The sequence below is a fragment of the Poecilia reticulata genome, linkage group LG7 (genome assembly GCF_000633615.1).
Source record: "Poecilia reticulata strain Guanapo linkage group LG7, Guppy_female_1.0+MT, whole genome shotgun sequence".
Lineage (NCBI taxonomy): Eukaryota > Metazoa > Chordata > Actinopteri > Cyprinodontiformes > Poeciliidae > Poecilia > Poecilia reticulata.
The window spans coordinates 10,640,937-10,658,458 of NC_024337.1; the positions used below are offsets into that span (position 1 = coordinate 10,640,937).

General features: G+C 40.8%; 1 protein-coding gene across 2 annotated transcripts; it reads left to right on the forward strand.

Annotated features, from left to right (window-relative positions):
• Nucleotides 1-6,429: 6,429 nt before the first annotated feature.
• eno1a (enolase 1a, (alpha)) lies at nucleotides 6,430-15,638 on the forward strand. 2 transcript variants are annotated; one of them, XM_008413329.1, is made up of 12 exons: nucleotides 6,430-6,532; nucleotides 8,902-8,996; nucleotides 11,427-11,522; nucleotides 11,677-11,735; nucleotides 12,332-12,401; nucleotides 12,506-12,639; nucleotides 12,730-12,952; nucleotides 13,647-13,844; nucleotides 13,935-14,136; nucleotides 14,227-14,335; nucleotides 14,994-15,052; nucleotides 15,135-15,638. In XM_008413329.1, the coding sequence occupies exons 2-12, from the start codon at nucleotides 8,912-8,914 to the stop codon at nucleotides 15,196-15,198; spliced, it is 1,299 nt and encodes a 432-aa protein (XP_008411551.1). In that variant the 5' UTR covers nucleotides 6,430-6,532; nucleotides 8,902-8,911; the 3' UTR covers nucleotides 15,199-15,638. The 2 variants fall into 2 exon arrangements, with proteins under 2 accessions (XP_008411551.1, XP_008411550.1); XM_008413328.2 differs by lacking the exon at nucleotides 11,677-11,735 and adding an exon at nucleotides 12,005-12,063.
• The last annotated feature ends 1,884 nt before the right edge of the window (nucleotides 15,639-17,522 follow it).

Sequence of the window (17,522 nt, forward strand, 5' to 3'; positions counted from 1 at the left end):
TTTTTTTAATTGTTTCAATTCAAATTTTCCATCCAGAAATTACAGCAAAAGTCACCCAAGCGAAGAAGGGAAGCTGTGTTTCTCGGCGCCCTTCACCACTGTGTCAAATACATCACATGGTCGTTGGAGGACCAGAGTCATGTTGTTTGCTCAAAAATACATTGTTGATCCAGCAACCTGGATCGAGGAAAGGAGCTGACGAGTCGAGAAGTTCAGCTTTGTTTACCATTTCTAAAAGAAGTTCGTTGAGCGTGAAGATCCATTGCTCTTTCCCAGCAACGCCCTGCTCTCAAAGCAGCACATGTCCACACCTGAAAGTTGCCCAGTGCAGTCAGTCTGTCAGCAATTCAACTCCTCTTCTCTGGAAAACGTGTCTTTTGTTGTTAGTGCCGCAAGGAAGCCAATGCTTCATGAAGCATTCCTCTAAAGAATCCCATCAATGCATTATTTCAATTCATTCTATTTAAAAGCTTAAACTTCTCAATACTTGAATCACAGGAACTTTTAAGGATTTCAACACCTGCCATAACACCAGACATTTTGGCCGATACATCTTGATAGGTTGTTTTTATAAAAGTGGAAAGATCAAGAAGTGTGCAACTTGCAACCGTCGTTTACCCAAACATCCTCTTTTGTGTTTCATTTATTAACAGACCAATAAACTGACATAACTGCGAAGAAGATTGTCTCTCTGAAAGATGTTTACTTTTTCTTTGAAATACGAAAGTAATTAGTTTAAGAGTTGCTTTTTTTGTTATGGTTTTGTGGGAAATTGTCTGTTCTGCTCGTTTCTGCTCTACAACTCAGCTGCATGCACCCAACGCAGCCCTGTTAATCTTTTCATCTAAGACCAGACAAGACTCTGAATAAGCAAAGTTTACACTTTACCACTTTTTCACACTTAAGCACTTTTCCCACTTCCATTTTACACCAAAATGTCACAAGTTCCCTTCTGACACAGAAACTGTGGCCACAGCTGACTACAGCAAACCTCCCTGGGGGATTTTTTTGCAAGCACTTTTTATGAAGGATCAATGCTACGACCAAATGATTGATATGTGCAGCATAGATTAATGCTGTGTAACATATGTTGACATGTCTCATGTTCTCTCAACTCACTCAAACTTAATATCAATCAACATTAATAAAAACCATGAATCCAATTAGTATACATTTAGAAAGACTACGCAAAGTCTGTTAGCACTGTCTACATCCAAGGTATAAAAACCTCCTCTAAAAATGATGAGAAAACTCATCTGGAGTTACTGAGGGGAGCCTTGAGCAGCAAACACAAAAAGCATAACAATCAACAACAAACTACTTCTACTGGTCAGAATTAAAGAATTTGACCAAGTCTACAACTAACTTTCTGCAACATCTTGTTCCTACTTTTTAAGCTGTAAGTTAGCAATATAGACAAGTCTTTCCAGAAGAAAACATCCTACCTTTCTTATTTGGTATCTAGCAAAACAATGGAGACCATGAGGGCATGAAGAAGTGAACCATTTCATTCTTCATGGATATGTTTCTTTCATCCTCAATGACAAGATAAATGACCAAAGCTTTGGACCAGAAGACATCCGTCTGTCCCCCACTCAGGGGTCACATGCTGCCACATTCAGGGGTCACATGCTGCCACATTGACACTGTGGATATCTGCACAAAGTCTTTGAACCGGTCTTCACAGAGATCCAGCCAGAGTTCACCTCTCTGAGCACAGGCGTTTTCATGCTTCAGACCAAACTTGGTCTGCTGCAGCCATCAGTGAAAGCAGTTCCAGCATGAGAACGCAAAACAGAGGGACCTTTCTTCAGGATAGTCCAGCCCAGATGTGCATACCAGTTTAATCTTTGAGACAGTACAAGCAGAGGTCTGGGAAGACTTAAACGCAGATCAATAGAACGGTTCAATTGACAGACGGAAAATGGTTCAACAAAGTGCAGAACCAGATTTTAGCTTCTAGTTCGCTTGTCTCTTTATCACTTATTACTTTAGACAATCTGGATTTCTCACTTACTAATTTGTTTTTATTTAAATAATATTTTAAGAGGAACTGCCTTGATCATTTAAAAAAACTTGTCTGCAGATGTCAAACTAATAGTATTGCCATCTGTATGTTTTTTAGAGATAACATTTTATATTAAAATACTCGTAGGTTAATCCTTTTAACTAAAACGAATCATGAGTCTGTTCAAACCTCTGGGATTTATTAGTTTGGCAGTCAAATTGACATTTAAATGCCAATGAAACCCAAATCTCTTTTGAAAACTCCCTCTAGACGTGTGAAGACTGCTCTAGATTGGCATTTTGAAAAGAGAGGCGTCCATTTCAACTCAACATGATGCGTTCATTCAAACAGATTGAAAACCACATTAAACTAGTTTTCTCCAAATGAATTAAGTTTACATTTCTGTGTCACCTGGATTAACCTAGTTTTGTTTGTTGTTCATAAGTTTTTCCCAGATTCTTTCTCAGGTTGGTAGTTTATTGTTACAGGAAGAGCTAAACAGCCATGTTTTGTTTCCTGGTGATGATGCCTTAACTTTGCAACTGATCTTGAAAGCATTGATGAATTATGCAAGACCCATAAGCTAATTATGCTTCAGTTTGTGGTAGGCTCACCGGCTACGTCTGCATGACAGACTTGTATTTCCATAACAGGGTTGATTTTGCTTGAGTTTTGTGAAAAACCTTCATCTTTCAGGCTGTTGCCTTAAAGCATGTTGCGTTGTTGTTCATACGTTATCTTTATTAACTATGAAAGTTCCCATTTGTTTGTTCTTCATGTTGGTTTTATGGTTCAAGTTGTTTGGCTTGTGCTGCTGTGCAGTAATAACTAGTGTGTGTGTTGAGGTACACACGCTAGGTACTTTAGTAACTCTATATGGGTGTGTTTGTTTGTGATTATCAGCATAAGAACATTAGCGAGCTGGGCTGTGTGGTTGTGCTGAAAGTCTACCGCAGGTCTGCTGTGACAAAGTGGCTTGAGATGTTCTGTGTGTGTCTGTGACTGTGTCTGTGTGAGCGGTGGTGTTGCTGGGGCAGTGGCATGTGTTTTGGGGGTTTTGGGTTGTTTGGGTAGAGAAGGCCCAGCTGTGAGAGGCATGCTTTGCTACTGCAATGCCGCAAGTGCAGAGATGTTATTGCACAAGCTAAGGGACTTTCTGGGCTGCAGCCTCCCTTAGTGGTGACTGATGGCACTTACATTCACACAAGCAGCAGCAAAAACTTTGTATTTTTTAAATATGGAGGAAAGCCAACAAAGAATATAGAGTAACATATACTGTCTCTTAAAAGTATCTGCTTTTTCTGTTGAAAAAAACAACACCGTGACTAATAATTTCAAAACTTTTTCCACATTCGATTTGACATTTATTCTGTGCACCTCAACTAAAAATAGAGACATGTGTTAGGAAGGAAAAGGTACAAAAAACACCTGATTGCACAAGAATGCACACTTTAATTTTTATTGTTAGATGAGGTAGAAGTCTACTGTCATGTTTTGCTGCTGTAGAGTGGTGAGGTAGACGCAGTGGACCCAGGTAGTAGAGGAAATTATGGTTTAATGAAGAATAGCGAGCTGGAGATGGGCACCAGCACCCCTCCCGACCCCACTGAGGGACAAGGGTGCAAGAAAATGGATGGATGGATGGATGAAGAATAGCGCACATAATCCAGGCAGCACAGGTGAGCAGTAGGCTAGGAGCTTAGAACTGGTAGCAACAGGAAACACAGAGAGACCTAAAGTAACACACAAGAAAAAACCAAATCCTCACATATACTAACGTACCTCATATTGACGTTGTAATATTTGTCTGCTCTCCTTTGCTGAGCTTGTCCAAATCTATCAGATTGTGACGACCTGTCCTGTACACAATCTTCTCCAGTGTGTTATTACATTTTTAACTAGGGCTCAAAACTTTCCAAACTGGAATTTTCCACTTTTTTTTTTGTTGCAAAATTGGAAATGTTATTGGGCTTCTTGTTGAAAACTAAAAATTCCTCTTCATTTTCAACATTCTCACCAACAACTGAAGGTTCTGGGTAAAACAAAAAAAAGGTATTTAGAACTGTGTGGAAATAACTTTCATCTCACCTTTCCATGTGTGTGGATTAAGTTATAGCCACCTCTCATATTATAGAAAAGAACCAAATGTATATTGCACAACGTCCAAATTCTTATATCTGTTGCACATTTTTTAGTTGACCTACCAGGGCCAAGAGCAAAGAATATAGCAGCACAAAAAATATTTTGAGAACCTCCTGGGTTTTATCTGTCATGTCTTCGATGATCCACCAGGGGTCTCTAGAGTTTAAGTCTCCAGTCAGCAACCTGCTGCTCACATGTTTCTCTATTCAGCACGTCTGTCATATTATCTGATTACCCTCTCTTTCCTCCACGGCTCATCATCATACCATGCTTATTGTGACAACTTCGTTATTTTCCAGGTTGAAATTATGTATTTTAATCCAAGTGTGTGATTAATCTGGCCTTTTCAAACTCCAGATGTTCTAATTTAGACAAGACATTTCTGAATTAATCTACAAATAACTCTTGAGGGAATACTCACATCTAACTATGTGTGTAAAATGAGTTTGGTGTGTGTGTGACTTTTGTGAGCACCAGAGGGCGCATCTGACATTGCAGTCTCAAGGTCATTGCAGCAGTCATTCCCTCTCTGTTGTTCCTGCTATTGATGCTGCACGCTGTGGACTGCGCAGCTGCAGAGTTGCCGTGTCATACAGAGACTAGACGGCAGCTTGGTAGAGGGGGAAACCCGCAAATTACTCATTATGACCAATTCATATCATTTTCTGAGTGCAGTTTGTGAAAAAGAAAAATCAAAGCTTGGCTGAAATTTTTAAAACTGTAATTAAATCTGAAGGTTAAGTACTTTATTTTTATACTCACCCGTTGTCAGTATATTTAAAAAAAACAACAGAAAACGTGTTACTTGAAGTGCACGTCTCACGCTGGGTGAAGTGATTCATTTCCGCATTTCCATTCATTTCATGGGTTTTTTAATGAGCAGCGGGGAGCCACTGCCGGGAAACGAGACCACAACTAACATGTGACCAACAACGAAACACTGAGTCGAGAGATCCCTGCCTGCTCCTCTGCATGCCTGCTCCTCTGCACGTACTCACCTCTGCGTCATCTTTCTTTCCGCATTCTCCATCATTGAACTTATATGAATTAAAACAAGTAAAACCACACATTTCTCAGCATTCGTTTAATTTAAAAGTCAACCTGTACTGTGTTTGTCTGTGCTGTTCTTATACATGATGCTTCAATTAAGAAAATCCGCATCTTCTTCTCGGTCAAGTAGGATGGTATGGCAAGCGATTGCATCATATAATACACTGACTTCAGCCGAACACGTTTTCCACATGTTAACCATCCTTATTCCAAATATACTGTTCTATTTTTGTGAGTCTTTGGATTTCGGATAGCAGATGTAGTAAAAAAAAAAAAAGAAAGGAAGACGGAATGAAAAGGAAAGAAACTAACTTGGGGGAACTTGTATTCTCGTCCATGTTTAATTCTCATACTTTTCATATTAGATTGCTGAGCCACTGCTGCCAGTACATGGCCCTGTCTTTCAGTGTTAAACTCTGTCTCTCTCCCAGTCAAGGCAGTTTTCTGAGTTTTTGTTGCGACTAACTGTATGTGCTCTATTTAATCCTGTAGCATTTAAAACCGACTCTTTCTTTAGTACATAGAAAGTACTCCTAGATCAGCGCTTTTTGTTTATTTTTTTGTACGTTCTGTCTTCTCAAACCCCCAGATGGCTATGGCAGATAGCCGTACACGCTGGACCAAGTTCTGGTTCTGCTGGAGTTTTCTTCCTGTTAAATGGGAGTTTTTCCTCTTCGCGGTTGCTATCTGCATGCTTAGTATGAGGGATTGCTCCAAACTCAATGATACAATGCAATTGAATGTCTAGTGTTGCTACATAGTCGTCCAGGAGGAGGGAATGCTTAACTCAAAGCAATTTTCTGGGTTTCCTTACAAAACTTTTTCACCAATTTCAAAAATAAACTGCACTTTACTAAGTTGTTTGATTGATATAATGAACTGGAATGTATTTGACTTTAAATGCATCTCTCTGACTGGATTGAATGTATGTCTTTTTTGTTTAAGTGCCTCGAGGCAGCGTGTACTGATACAATACAAACAAAAGTAACTGAATATAAATGTCATATTATGTAATACGATGACTCCATGCCAATTTTTTGTGATGGTCTCATAACTTTTCTCAGTTCCAAGACGGCGTTTTCCTTGAAATACTCACCAATCAGTTAAAGTGCGGTTTGATTATATGTTATAACGGCCTGCCGCAGTCGCCTGACGGCGAACGTGCTTCCTCACTCCTGCGCCTCTGCGTGGTGACTCAGTCTTAGCCAATCAGGTCGCGTCATTCCTGATTCCGTCCACTTATCATCCGGCACTCGGCGTCACGAGCGCCTTCTTTGCCTACCCGCACGAGAGAGAGACAGCACCGTCCTTGCACACAGTTAGGCCGGAAAGGTAACTTTAACTGCGTTATGCCGCTTTTTCTTTCTACTTTGACCAAGCTCTTATTACTTATTAACTCTTATACATGTCTAGTGCATGCCATATATTAATATTATCACTTTATTCTCTTCGCAAAATCTACATTATGGTTTTTGTACTCGATGGCATCCTCGGACGCTTGTCCTTGGGTTAGCCGACACCTAAACAGCTGATGATTTCCCCAGCTCGGACAGCTTTCTTCCTCCTCTGTTCAGGGTTCGGTATCTTCAGGATGCAGCAGCTTGTAGCACATCGTCTATTTTTAAACCAGGCCGTCAGCTGTATGGATGTCTCGCTCCATTTAGAGCCGCAGTGTGTGGAGGGGAACAGGAGGTGTCAAGTTGCAGGTCCACCTTGCAGCAAATGCGCCCCTCCATTTTGTTTAAAAACATTATTGGAGGCTGTTGTTCGGCGGTGTGTGGAGAACACGGTGGTGCCACACTAGTTGGGACTACTAGTTGAATGCAGCAGGGGCGGAGGCGTGTCTGCTACAGGAAAAGGAAAATTACTGTGCAGCAAGCCGGTACAGGCTCCATTGTCTGCTTCAGGCAGTCAGTTTTCATCAAATGGACATCTGTAGGGTTCTAACATTACTATTAACTCATCCAGTTCAGTAATGAACTTTATTTGGTGATTTTCATCAAACTATTTCAACCCTTTAGTTCTTCAGAAAGTATCAGGTGTCTGTAATTATTTATCAATGGACGCCATTTTGTTATGCTCAGGTAGCTCTCCTGCTTATTCCGTAAAGTTTTTTTTGAAAGTGTTTAAAGGCGTGGATGACTTCAATATCACGGGTCGGTTATGGAAAGTGGACGTGGTAGTTATTTAAATGTGAAGCACTGCTTCCCAACAAATGGCCTGATGAGGTTTTTCCCGACTGATGCTGATTAAAGGTTTTGTTTTCCTATGCCAACTGTAACCAATCCTAACTTGGCCTCATTATAAACCTCGTGAAATGGACTTCAGCTTTCTTAATTGGGGTAGTTTGAATCAAACAGAAAATCTAAATTGTAAAATGATCCCACAGTCTTTTTTTGAGTGTAACTAACCCTGTTAAATCAACAGTCTTGCTCACATTTGTAATGGGAACACAGACACTCTTAGCCGAAGCAATTTGTTGCTTTACTTGACTTTTCAGATCTTTACCCCTTTTTTGTGTTTTTAAAAAAACTGGTATTAAATCTAGCAACTTTCCTTCTGTTGTTGGAGACTTTTATTTTTGTCCAGCCCATCAGCTACCTTGAGCCTCTGCCTGAAAGCACTGCAGACAGTTATCTGTTCAACACCATACCATCGCAAGCAGTCAGAGCAGAAGAGACTCATTCCAGTACGTGTCTACATTGCAAATATATCGCCTATTTGATCAGTGTTCTTGGTTAAGATGCATTTAAGAAATAAGAAAAAAATCTTTTTCCAATCTCTACCTGATTGACTGCATCTTTATTTTCAGTACCTAAATGCAGCTTGCATGCTCAAATCTAGGTTCCCTTCATATGCAGTCTAATGGATAATTGATATGAAACTCGATCTACATTCAGACCACAGTAGAATCAGATTTGACCGTAATCATAATGGTCAAATTTGGTTAATTTTATGGTAGCTTGCTAAAAGTTATTAAAAGAATCGATGGTGATGTTTAGCCTCAGGTCACTTTAGCCTTTTCCATTTGTGTATTTGAGTGTGGACTGTTTGCAAATTTCCAGTCAGGCTTTTATGGGCAGCGCTTTCTGTTGGTTCCGATCCGGCTGCAGAGTGGATTTGGAACGGTTTGCATAAACTGAGTGCTAATCAATGAATCGCTCCGGGCTTCACAGCCAGACATCCCGACTGAAAACCCTCTCTGACCTCTGCTACTGCAACGGCCAGAGATTGGGTCACCACTCGGCTCTGCAGTCCATATCATTTTAATAAAAAGAGGCCAAACAACTCCTTTCTGCCTGGTCACACTCCCCATTGTCTGCTACGTTTATCTTTAAATACTGCAGTTAAAAACGGTTGCATAATAATTATCAGTAGAGGACGCTTGTGCAAGAATTTTGCAACACTTTTCTGTGTGTAATCCAGCATGTCAAATAACCTGAAGGAACCTGCAGAGATTATTCTGCTGCAGGAAGCCACGCCTCTCTGACTTCAACATAACGTCTGTCCTGGTCAGACTGCATCAGTCTGGTGGCGTGTACAGCTCAAGACATAAGGACATTGATCCGGAGTGTGTTCTCTGATTACTTTTTGCCAAGTCATTGTTTACTCTGCTGTGAGACTGCAGTGTGGCTGACCGCTCTCCAGCAGAGCTGCATTAAATTAATGAGTTGTTTTTGCTTCCTTTTGCTCTCAAACAGATAAAGAACGATGTCGATCCTCAAGATCCACGCTCGTGAGATTTTTGACTCCCGTGGTAATCCCACTGTGGAAGTTGACCTGTACACCAAGAAAGGTATTCCTGTCTCCGTCTTACTGCAAGGCTCATCTGTAATCCCTACATATTGCTGATATTTGCATCCTAACATTTCAGTCTTGATGGTTAGAAATGTGGGGTTTTACCATTTACCAACCCTGGAAATGTCTGGAAAGTTTTAATCCAGCTCTTTATTCCATATTCCAATATCTTAAAGATGTTTTGGAAGTGTCTTATTTCTAGGGCGTGTAGATATAAATGCAGACTCTAACACTTTAAATCACCCCTGGTATTCTTTTAATGATCTCTTACCAGGCACAGGATAATCCAATCCATGTTTGACAAGATTAAAGTGTCCAAGACTCTGAAATAGAAGCGGACCAATAGAACTAAATGTTGAATGACTGCATTTCAGAATCTGTACCAGATTTATTCAGTTTCCCCACAAAACGAGGAATTTGACTTCAGTTCTGCTTTAATCTCAGACGTTTAGAATACAACAAGAAGGAAATAAAAACTTTCCTTCTTGTTCCTTCTTATCAAACTATTTTCACGAAAGAGACGTATTTGAATATGTAGGAATGTATTGATCTGAGCGCTTTGAATGAACGCATCATGTTGACCCTCAAAGTTGGTATTTGATAAAGTTTGGGGACATTATTCTGTGATGCATAAATGGGAATAATCTAGTAATTCTTCACTCCATTGAATTCAAAGCCACTTCTTCCATCAAAGAACCTGCTGCAGATTTTTGTTTGAAGGAAAACGACTAGCTGCCAGCCAGGCTTAGAAGAAAACTGAAATTCAGTATTGGCCTGAAAACCTTTACAATAGTTTGTTTTAAATTCTTTGATGGCTTGTAATGAAGATGTCTTCCTAGAAAGTATCACATAAGCTGAGGACAGTTCAGCTGGTTGTTGACGTGATGCTGCTGCAGCTGCAGCTGCAGAGTGGATCAGATAAACCGAATGTTTGAAAATAGCTCCTGTAACTTCACACGGCCTCTGCAGCGCACTGTTACTGTAACGGCTCTGGATCACAACACCATGCAGCATCTTTACCAAGACTCCGAATTTATTTGGGATTAGAGGTGGGACAATCTGTCAAAAATTATGTTTCACGTTTTCTCTTTTATTGGAATGAAGAAAACATGTCTATAAATGCATCAACAAACTGTTCTTTGCTATTTTTTTTAGTTTAATGACAATTCAAATTCAATAGCATAGGTTTTGCCCCATAAATTAGGGTAACGTTTTTTTCTTTTACCCTCTAAAGTTGATCTGGGAAGTCAAACATCAAATAAAATGATAAATCTGTTTTGGCCCAGAAAAGTAATCCGTTTAAAATCTTTGAATTAAATTGCTTTGCTCAGTTTAGCTGTAAATTATTCAACCTGTGACTCATTTGGCTGAGGTTTAGATTCGTTCATTTAATCAACTAATGGCCTGCCCACCGTTTATTTATTTTGTATCGGATTGGGGTTGTTTCTGTTCTTTGGGTTAAAACAAAGGAAGCTGCTCAACCCCCTGAAATGTTCTGAGAATGTTAATGAAGCAACCTGAATGACCACTGACATGGAAGAGTTGGACTGGCCTGAGAACCCTGCAGAGCTACTCTCAGCTTAGGGTGGCTGACATGTTCTGTGAACTGTAAAGCTAGTTTATTTTTACTTCTTTTGATGAAGACAACCTTTTAAGTCCAGCAGCTCTGTTTTGACAGCAGATAAACCCCAGAGAGCATCTGTTGCATCCATCCAGGCCATCATTATTGTGCCTTTTCATGCCCTGCTGGACATTTCCACCATCTTTTTGCCAACTTGTAGGACTGTATGTAAACGGCCTGCGTTTTATTCAGCCTCTTTTACTGCATTTAGCCCCAGATTTGGCAGATGAAGAGGCAAAGCCCCTGATTTACAGCCTGATTGGTTGCAGCCTGCAGCCCCCTGCTGCTTCGTGCCGATTTCTAGCTGCGGATGATTTGTTAGGCATTACCTTAGGGCCTCGACAGCGACTGTGCCCCATTGGCCTAAGCACTAAATCCCCTCCGACTGCAATCTCTGCTGCTCCACTGAGTAAAACGAATAGTGCTTTTTTTCTTTTTTTTTCTTCTTCAGGTTTTCATTCACGTTTGACTGAAGTGGGTTTGAGCTTGTGTGGGCAGGACTTGATATCCTGCCACAGATTTTCTGCACATGCTCAGTTGGTGGAATTTTTTTTTTTTTATTCCCTTATTACATCACCGCCATCTGCAGCACGACTTCCTCTCTGCGTGTTTTATTCCCCTCTGACTGGAGGGGACAAATATCTGTGCTTTTTACTCACCGTGGTGCAGACCACTGGGTTCAAATGTTTCAGATTGTGCACCAGAGAGTTGTAATTTAGGAAGCAGGCCGTCTTGGTGAAGTTGTCTTTAAATGCTGCTTTCTTTATCCATGAGGCAGCATTTGTAAAACCAAATGTCTTGTTTAAGGTCTCTTCAGGGCTGCAGTCCCCAGCGGTGCTTCCACAGGTATCTATGAGGCTCTAGAGCTCCGCGACAATGACAAAACACGCTACATGGGCAAAGGTAACTTATCTCTGTTTGTTCTCTCCCTCTCTAAACTCTGGTCACTTCCAACCTTTTGCAACCTTTCAGCTCGTTTCAACACTTCTATAAACTCTTGCCCTCTTTCCTCATCATGTTTTCTTTTCAATTTCCCCATTTCTGTTCCTCCTGTCAGGAGTCAAACGAGCTGTTAAATATATAAATGAGTTCTTGGCGCCTGCATTATGTAACCAGGTAAATAAAGTGGAAAATAAGGGTGACTCTCTTTGCACTGCACAGCAGCATGGAGAATGAGTTTGCTTCTGGAGACTAATGTCCGTCAGGCACTAACAGATGTTCACAGATTTAAAATACATAAATGGTGGAATAAACTGCTAAATTAGTGGACAATATTTTAATAATTCACTCATACATTGACATAAATCGGATGCTCTGTGTTCATCTGTGTGGCCTGCATTGCATGGTCTTCTGTCCGTCAGTCATGGTCTGCTTGTCCCTTGCAGGTGTCTCTAAAGCTGTTGAACATATCAATAAAACTATTGCACCTGCACTGGTCAGCAAGGTAGGACCATTCATTGTTTGGCTAATTTGTTTGAAAACCAGTTTAACAGAACATATTTTAACCAGATGACTAACTTTACAGTTTTCCTGTGTAAAATGATCCTTTGTTACCAATGACTTTCACCTCTTGTATCTAAAAATAACGTGCATTAGTACAGTAAAGTTCTCAGATGGTGGCATAACTACTGGAGTGTGCTCCTAACCAACAAGTCAAAGCAGTTTAATTTTAATTGCTCCAGTTGAACTCGTCCTGTTGTGTCTGAATCCAGGATGTGAGCGTTGTGGAGCAGGAGAAGATCGACAAGCTGATGTTGGACATGGATGGCACAGAAAACAAGTGTAAGACGCTCGCTGCTTGCAAATCTCGTCACTAAACTCTCGTGAGTTTTAAATGTTTTTGATACTTCTACATCACATTGAAATGGTCGTCTTCCTCTCCTCAGCCAAGTTTGGCGCCAATGCCATCCTGGGCGTCTCCCTGGCTGTGTGCAAGGCTGGTGCAGCGGAGAAGGGCGTTCCCCTCTACCGCCACATTGCTGACCTGGCTGGCAACCCCGACGTCATCCTCCCAGTGCCTGTCAGTATCCCGAGAGGATTCATCCCCGAACATCGTCCAATCCAAAAGGTTGCTGCACTCAAAAGCTGACCCGTTTCTGCCTCACTTTAGGCTTTCAACGTCATCAACGGCGGCTCCCATGCAGGCAACAAGCTGGCCATGCAGGAGTTCATGATCTTGCCGGTCGGCGCCAGCAACTTCAAGGACGCCATGCGCATCGGTGCTGAGGTCTACCACAACCTGAAGAACGTCATCAAGGAGAAATACGGCAAGGACGCCACCAACGTGGGAGATGAGGGCGGCTTCGCCCCCAACATCCTGGAAAACAAAGAAGGTGTGAAAAACGCAGCAGGTTGCATAACCCTGAACAGGAATTGATACAAGGGCTGAAACGATTAATCTGATTAATCGTGATGAATCGATAATTGAATGATCGACTAATTTAATCACTTTATAGTTAATTGAACGATATGGACTCCATAAAACACGGTGAGCTGCAATTAAGCCAGAACTGTTCAAAAACATACATTTTGGATTTAAGTGTCTGTAAATATGTTCTACCTTAAACTCACTTGGTGCAGTTTTTTTTTAAAGATTCATTATTAAGCACCATTTGCTTTTTACTTAATTGGTTAATTAAAAAGAATCGCCATATTAGCCTTGTACTGTACTGATGCATCAAGCAGAAAGAGCTCAGCATTTCACGTTTCATTTTGTTGCATAAAATAACTAAAGGAGTGCTGTGTTGGATTTTGTAATTGCTTTTTTTGTGCACTTCTAATAATGTATAGAATAAGCCTAAGTGGTTAAATGAAAGATTTGTATAATGTTTACATTTTTTAAATCAACTTGATTGTCAAAATTGATTGCTAAAATAGTTGTTGGCTGCAATCCATTAAGTTTGGATATTTCAAAATAAAAGCTTTAATTTGACTTATGGGTTGCTAGTTTCTGACATCAGCGGTGAGCTTCTGTGGCAAATCTCTCAATTCGAGGTTAAACTCCTGAAATGTTTTGCTCGTCTGTAGCTCTGGAGCTGCTGAAGAACGCCATCGCCAAGGCCGGCTACACCGACAAGATCGTCATCGGCATGGATGTGGCTGCCTCCGAGTTCTACAAGGGGGGCAAGTATGACCTGGACTTCAAGTCTCCAGATGACCCCAGCCGCTACATCACCCCTGACCAGCTGGCTGACCTCTACAAGAGCTTCGTCAAGGATTACCCAGGTGAGTTTTTAACTATTTTTATTGGGGAATAAAAATGGCCACAGCAGCGACTTTACCTCAAAATATCAAACATCCACCGTTCTCTCTCAGTCGTTTCCATCGAGGACCCCTTTGACCAGGACGACTGGGAGGCATGGACCAAATTCACAGCCACCACCAGCATCCAGGTGGTGGGAGACGACCTCACCGTCACCAACCCCAAACGCATCGCCAAGGGCGTCGCTGACAAAGCCTGCAACTGCCTGCTGCTCAAGGTCAACCAGATCGGCTCTGTCACAGAGTCCCTGCAGGCGTGAGTGTCCATAACGCAGCGGTCCTACTGACTAAATTCAAAGCAGTAATTACACTTTGAGCAGACTGAAACGCTCACCCTTTGTTTTAGCTGCAAGATGGCCCAGAGCAACGGCTGGGGGGTGATGGTGAGCCACCGCTCTGGAGAGACCGAGGACACCTTCATCGCTGACCTTGTAGTGGGCCTCTGCACTGGACAGGTAATCAATTGTAAACAAAACCGTCATTGTTCACGTCGATCCAATCAGGGTTTGTGATGAAGTGCAATGTTTGATTAAAAACTTAGGTATGGAAAATGTTACTTACTGTTGAAACCAGATGTTTTCATACATGTAGCAAAGCTGCATTATTACTGAGCTTTTACTTTTCAGGCTGAAGTTAAATCAGACTAGGTGTTCTTGTTTTAGACCAGAAAACTTGGAAAATAAAATCTATAAAGTAACTTTAAGCATTTGCTTTGAGCAGAAAGTTAATTTACCTCAACATGATTTGTTTGGATTGTTTTAATGTGATGAGTTTTTATTCCTAATGGCTCAATGACTTGCTGATCATTGTAACTGAAATAAAAGTTCTTGTATTTTATACTTTAAACAACATTATTGAAACTGTGGATATATTTTGTTGGTGACATCTCAAAACATAAAATTGAGATGTCTGATTTAGCTATATTGTAGTTTACTTTGTCCCTGCTGTAGGATGTAGAATATGATCACAAGGAACTAACCGTAATAAACTATATCCAACTGTCATTTTTAAGATTAGATTTTTATCTTAAAGTGGAAAACTTGCCGTAAATGCTTGAGATTTACTGTGTGACGTGTATGAACCCTGTGTAACGTATTGCTAAACTTCTGGCAGATCAAGACTGGCGCTCCTTGCCGATCTGAGCGTTTGGCCAAGTACAACCAGCTCCTGAGGTGAGGCTTTCCCACAAACTTCCACACATCCTAAATGAATTCCTCAATTTCTGAGTCTGAAATGGTCGTAACTTTCTCTCAGGATTGAGGAGGAGCTCGGTGACAAGGCCCGTTTTGCTGGCAAGAACTTCAGGCGCCCCATCTGAACCGGGTCAGCTTCCTCGGGCCACTGCGTGTTCATTGCTCATAAATAATCCCCCACACATGTTCGCCACGCTAGGTTTGCCTGCCCTGTATGGAGTGAAGATGGAAAAGACGCCTCTATTATCCAAGGTCCAAAACTGTGGCGTGGAAAAGCGGTGCTATGTCCCAGTCCAGCCCTGTGGCTCAGCTCATCTACAAATATGCTTTAGCTCCTGAGTAGTGTTGGTCCTTGTTGGTGTCCGTTTCTGTGCGATTTCTTGAAGCTTCCTGTGCGTTGTAGTGATTGTGGTCCTCTTGATTATTTGAGCAAAGTTAACTCCAGTAGGGATCTGCCTGAAGCAGTGGTAACAGCTGTCTACGTTCAGTGTTCCGCCTCTGACAAGATCTTGTGTTGCTGTAACCCCTACAGAAATGTGTAATAAATAATATAGTTTCAAAAGTGTCTGGTTCTTATTCCTGCCCTCCTGTGCACAAACATTCTGCATCATGATTAAACTATTATCCTCTAAGGGGAGCATTTACCCAGAAACTAAAGCTTTCCTGTATAAACCATTTCCCCTCGGTGCTGCAAGTTTGTGAGCAGTAAGGGGTTGAAACTTGAGCTCAGGCCTGTGACTCCATTTCTGTCCGTCCCCTGGGTGCAGGAATCTGAAGGCTTAGTGTGAGCTCTTTCTACTGAGCACTGCAAAGATAAATGAGGCTCTATTTACTAGTGGCATCGGTCTGCTGGGTGGTGCCCGCTGGGTTTATGCCACACCAATTTAAATTGTTTGAAGCCTTCCTGAACCTGTCAACATCGTTTAACCATCGATTATTTCTTCTTGCAATAAGACAAAACGGTAGTCCATAAATGTTTTTTTTTAACGCATTGTAATAAAAGGCAAACTATGGATTTAAACCAATTGTAATGCTAAATTTATTCAATGAGCCAAAGTGCATGAGGAATTTCACAAAGGATTTAAAACTTCAACGCCCTTTAAGTTTAAGTTTTTGGTGCCATCTTGTGGTCAAAGTGTTAAAATGCAGACACCATTCACTGACTTTCTAACGTCAGAAAACTGCGGAACGTAGAAGTTGTAGCGTAAATGAAACGTGAATCGGACGGGTTCGCTTTCTAAAAATGTCTAGAGATGGCATTTACTGACGTTTTGTGATAAAAACTTCATACATTTGAATTGAGAAATTAATTTATAAAGTACGGCTCGTCATGCCTTCATCGGTAGAGTCTGTCTTTTTCTTAAGTACTCCAAGAATTTACTCTAATACTTCCAAATAATGCTAAAGTAGACATTTGACATATTAGAAATTATGTGATCAGACTGCGCTGCGACTTCAGGTAATTTAAAACTAAAACATGACAATTACAAAATAACTTTCAGGCAGATTACGCACTTATTCCAAATTTGTTTAAACATAAAACCTAGAGCAAGTATTGTATAAATGTCAAAGTGCTTGCAGGGTCTTTGTGTACTGTCTGCTGTACTTGACATCAACTGCAACTGATGGAAAATTTTAAAAAACTAAAGACAAACCAGAAATTTCATTTAAACTATTGGTGTTGAAATGAAAATTTGTGTTTAAATGAAACTTAAATGTCAAGTTTCATTGGTGTTTAATGTAAAGTCAACTTTATCTTGTTTCACTGAATAAAGTAAAACAAGCTTGATCATCATTCAGTGAAGTTACTAGGGAGAGCATTACTGCATACTGACTGCAGCCAAACCTCAATTGTGCAGGCTTGAAAGGCCCTTTGTACTCTGGAAGTAATGTAACTTTTTGGACAGACTGTGTCTGTAGGCGAGAGCTGCCCTTCTGTTTCCCCCTGTTTATGTGATTGTTAGGTTATTTTGAAGGGTTTTTCCCCCCTTTGCAATTAGGTAATGTAATAAAATTTTCTTTTAGTGTTTTTTGTTTATGTTGGCATGAACTGTTCTTGAAGGTAAATAGCAGCCGGTACTGAAAAGAGCCAAAAGGCATCAGAAACTAGACACCTTAGATGCCACCTTAGTCCCTTGTAAACTCTAGAGCAGCCAGGGGACGCAACAGGAAACAAGCATCCAGAAACTGTACTGAAGTAACAGAAGCAATAATTAATGTTACTCAAATAGAAGTAAAAAGTACAGTGGAGTGAAACTACTCCTACAAGCACAAAAAGTTACTCAAGTAAATGTTGCTAGCTGCTATCAACCCTCTGCTCATACACGACTTAGCTTGGTTTAGCATTTAATTCTGTATTTGAATTGTTCTTTGCGAGGCCTGATAATACGTCTCACAATTTCAGCAAAGAAATGTGCGACTGAAGTTAGTTAAATAAGAGTAGATTTTC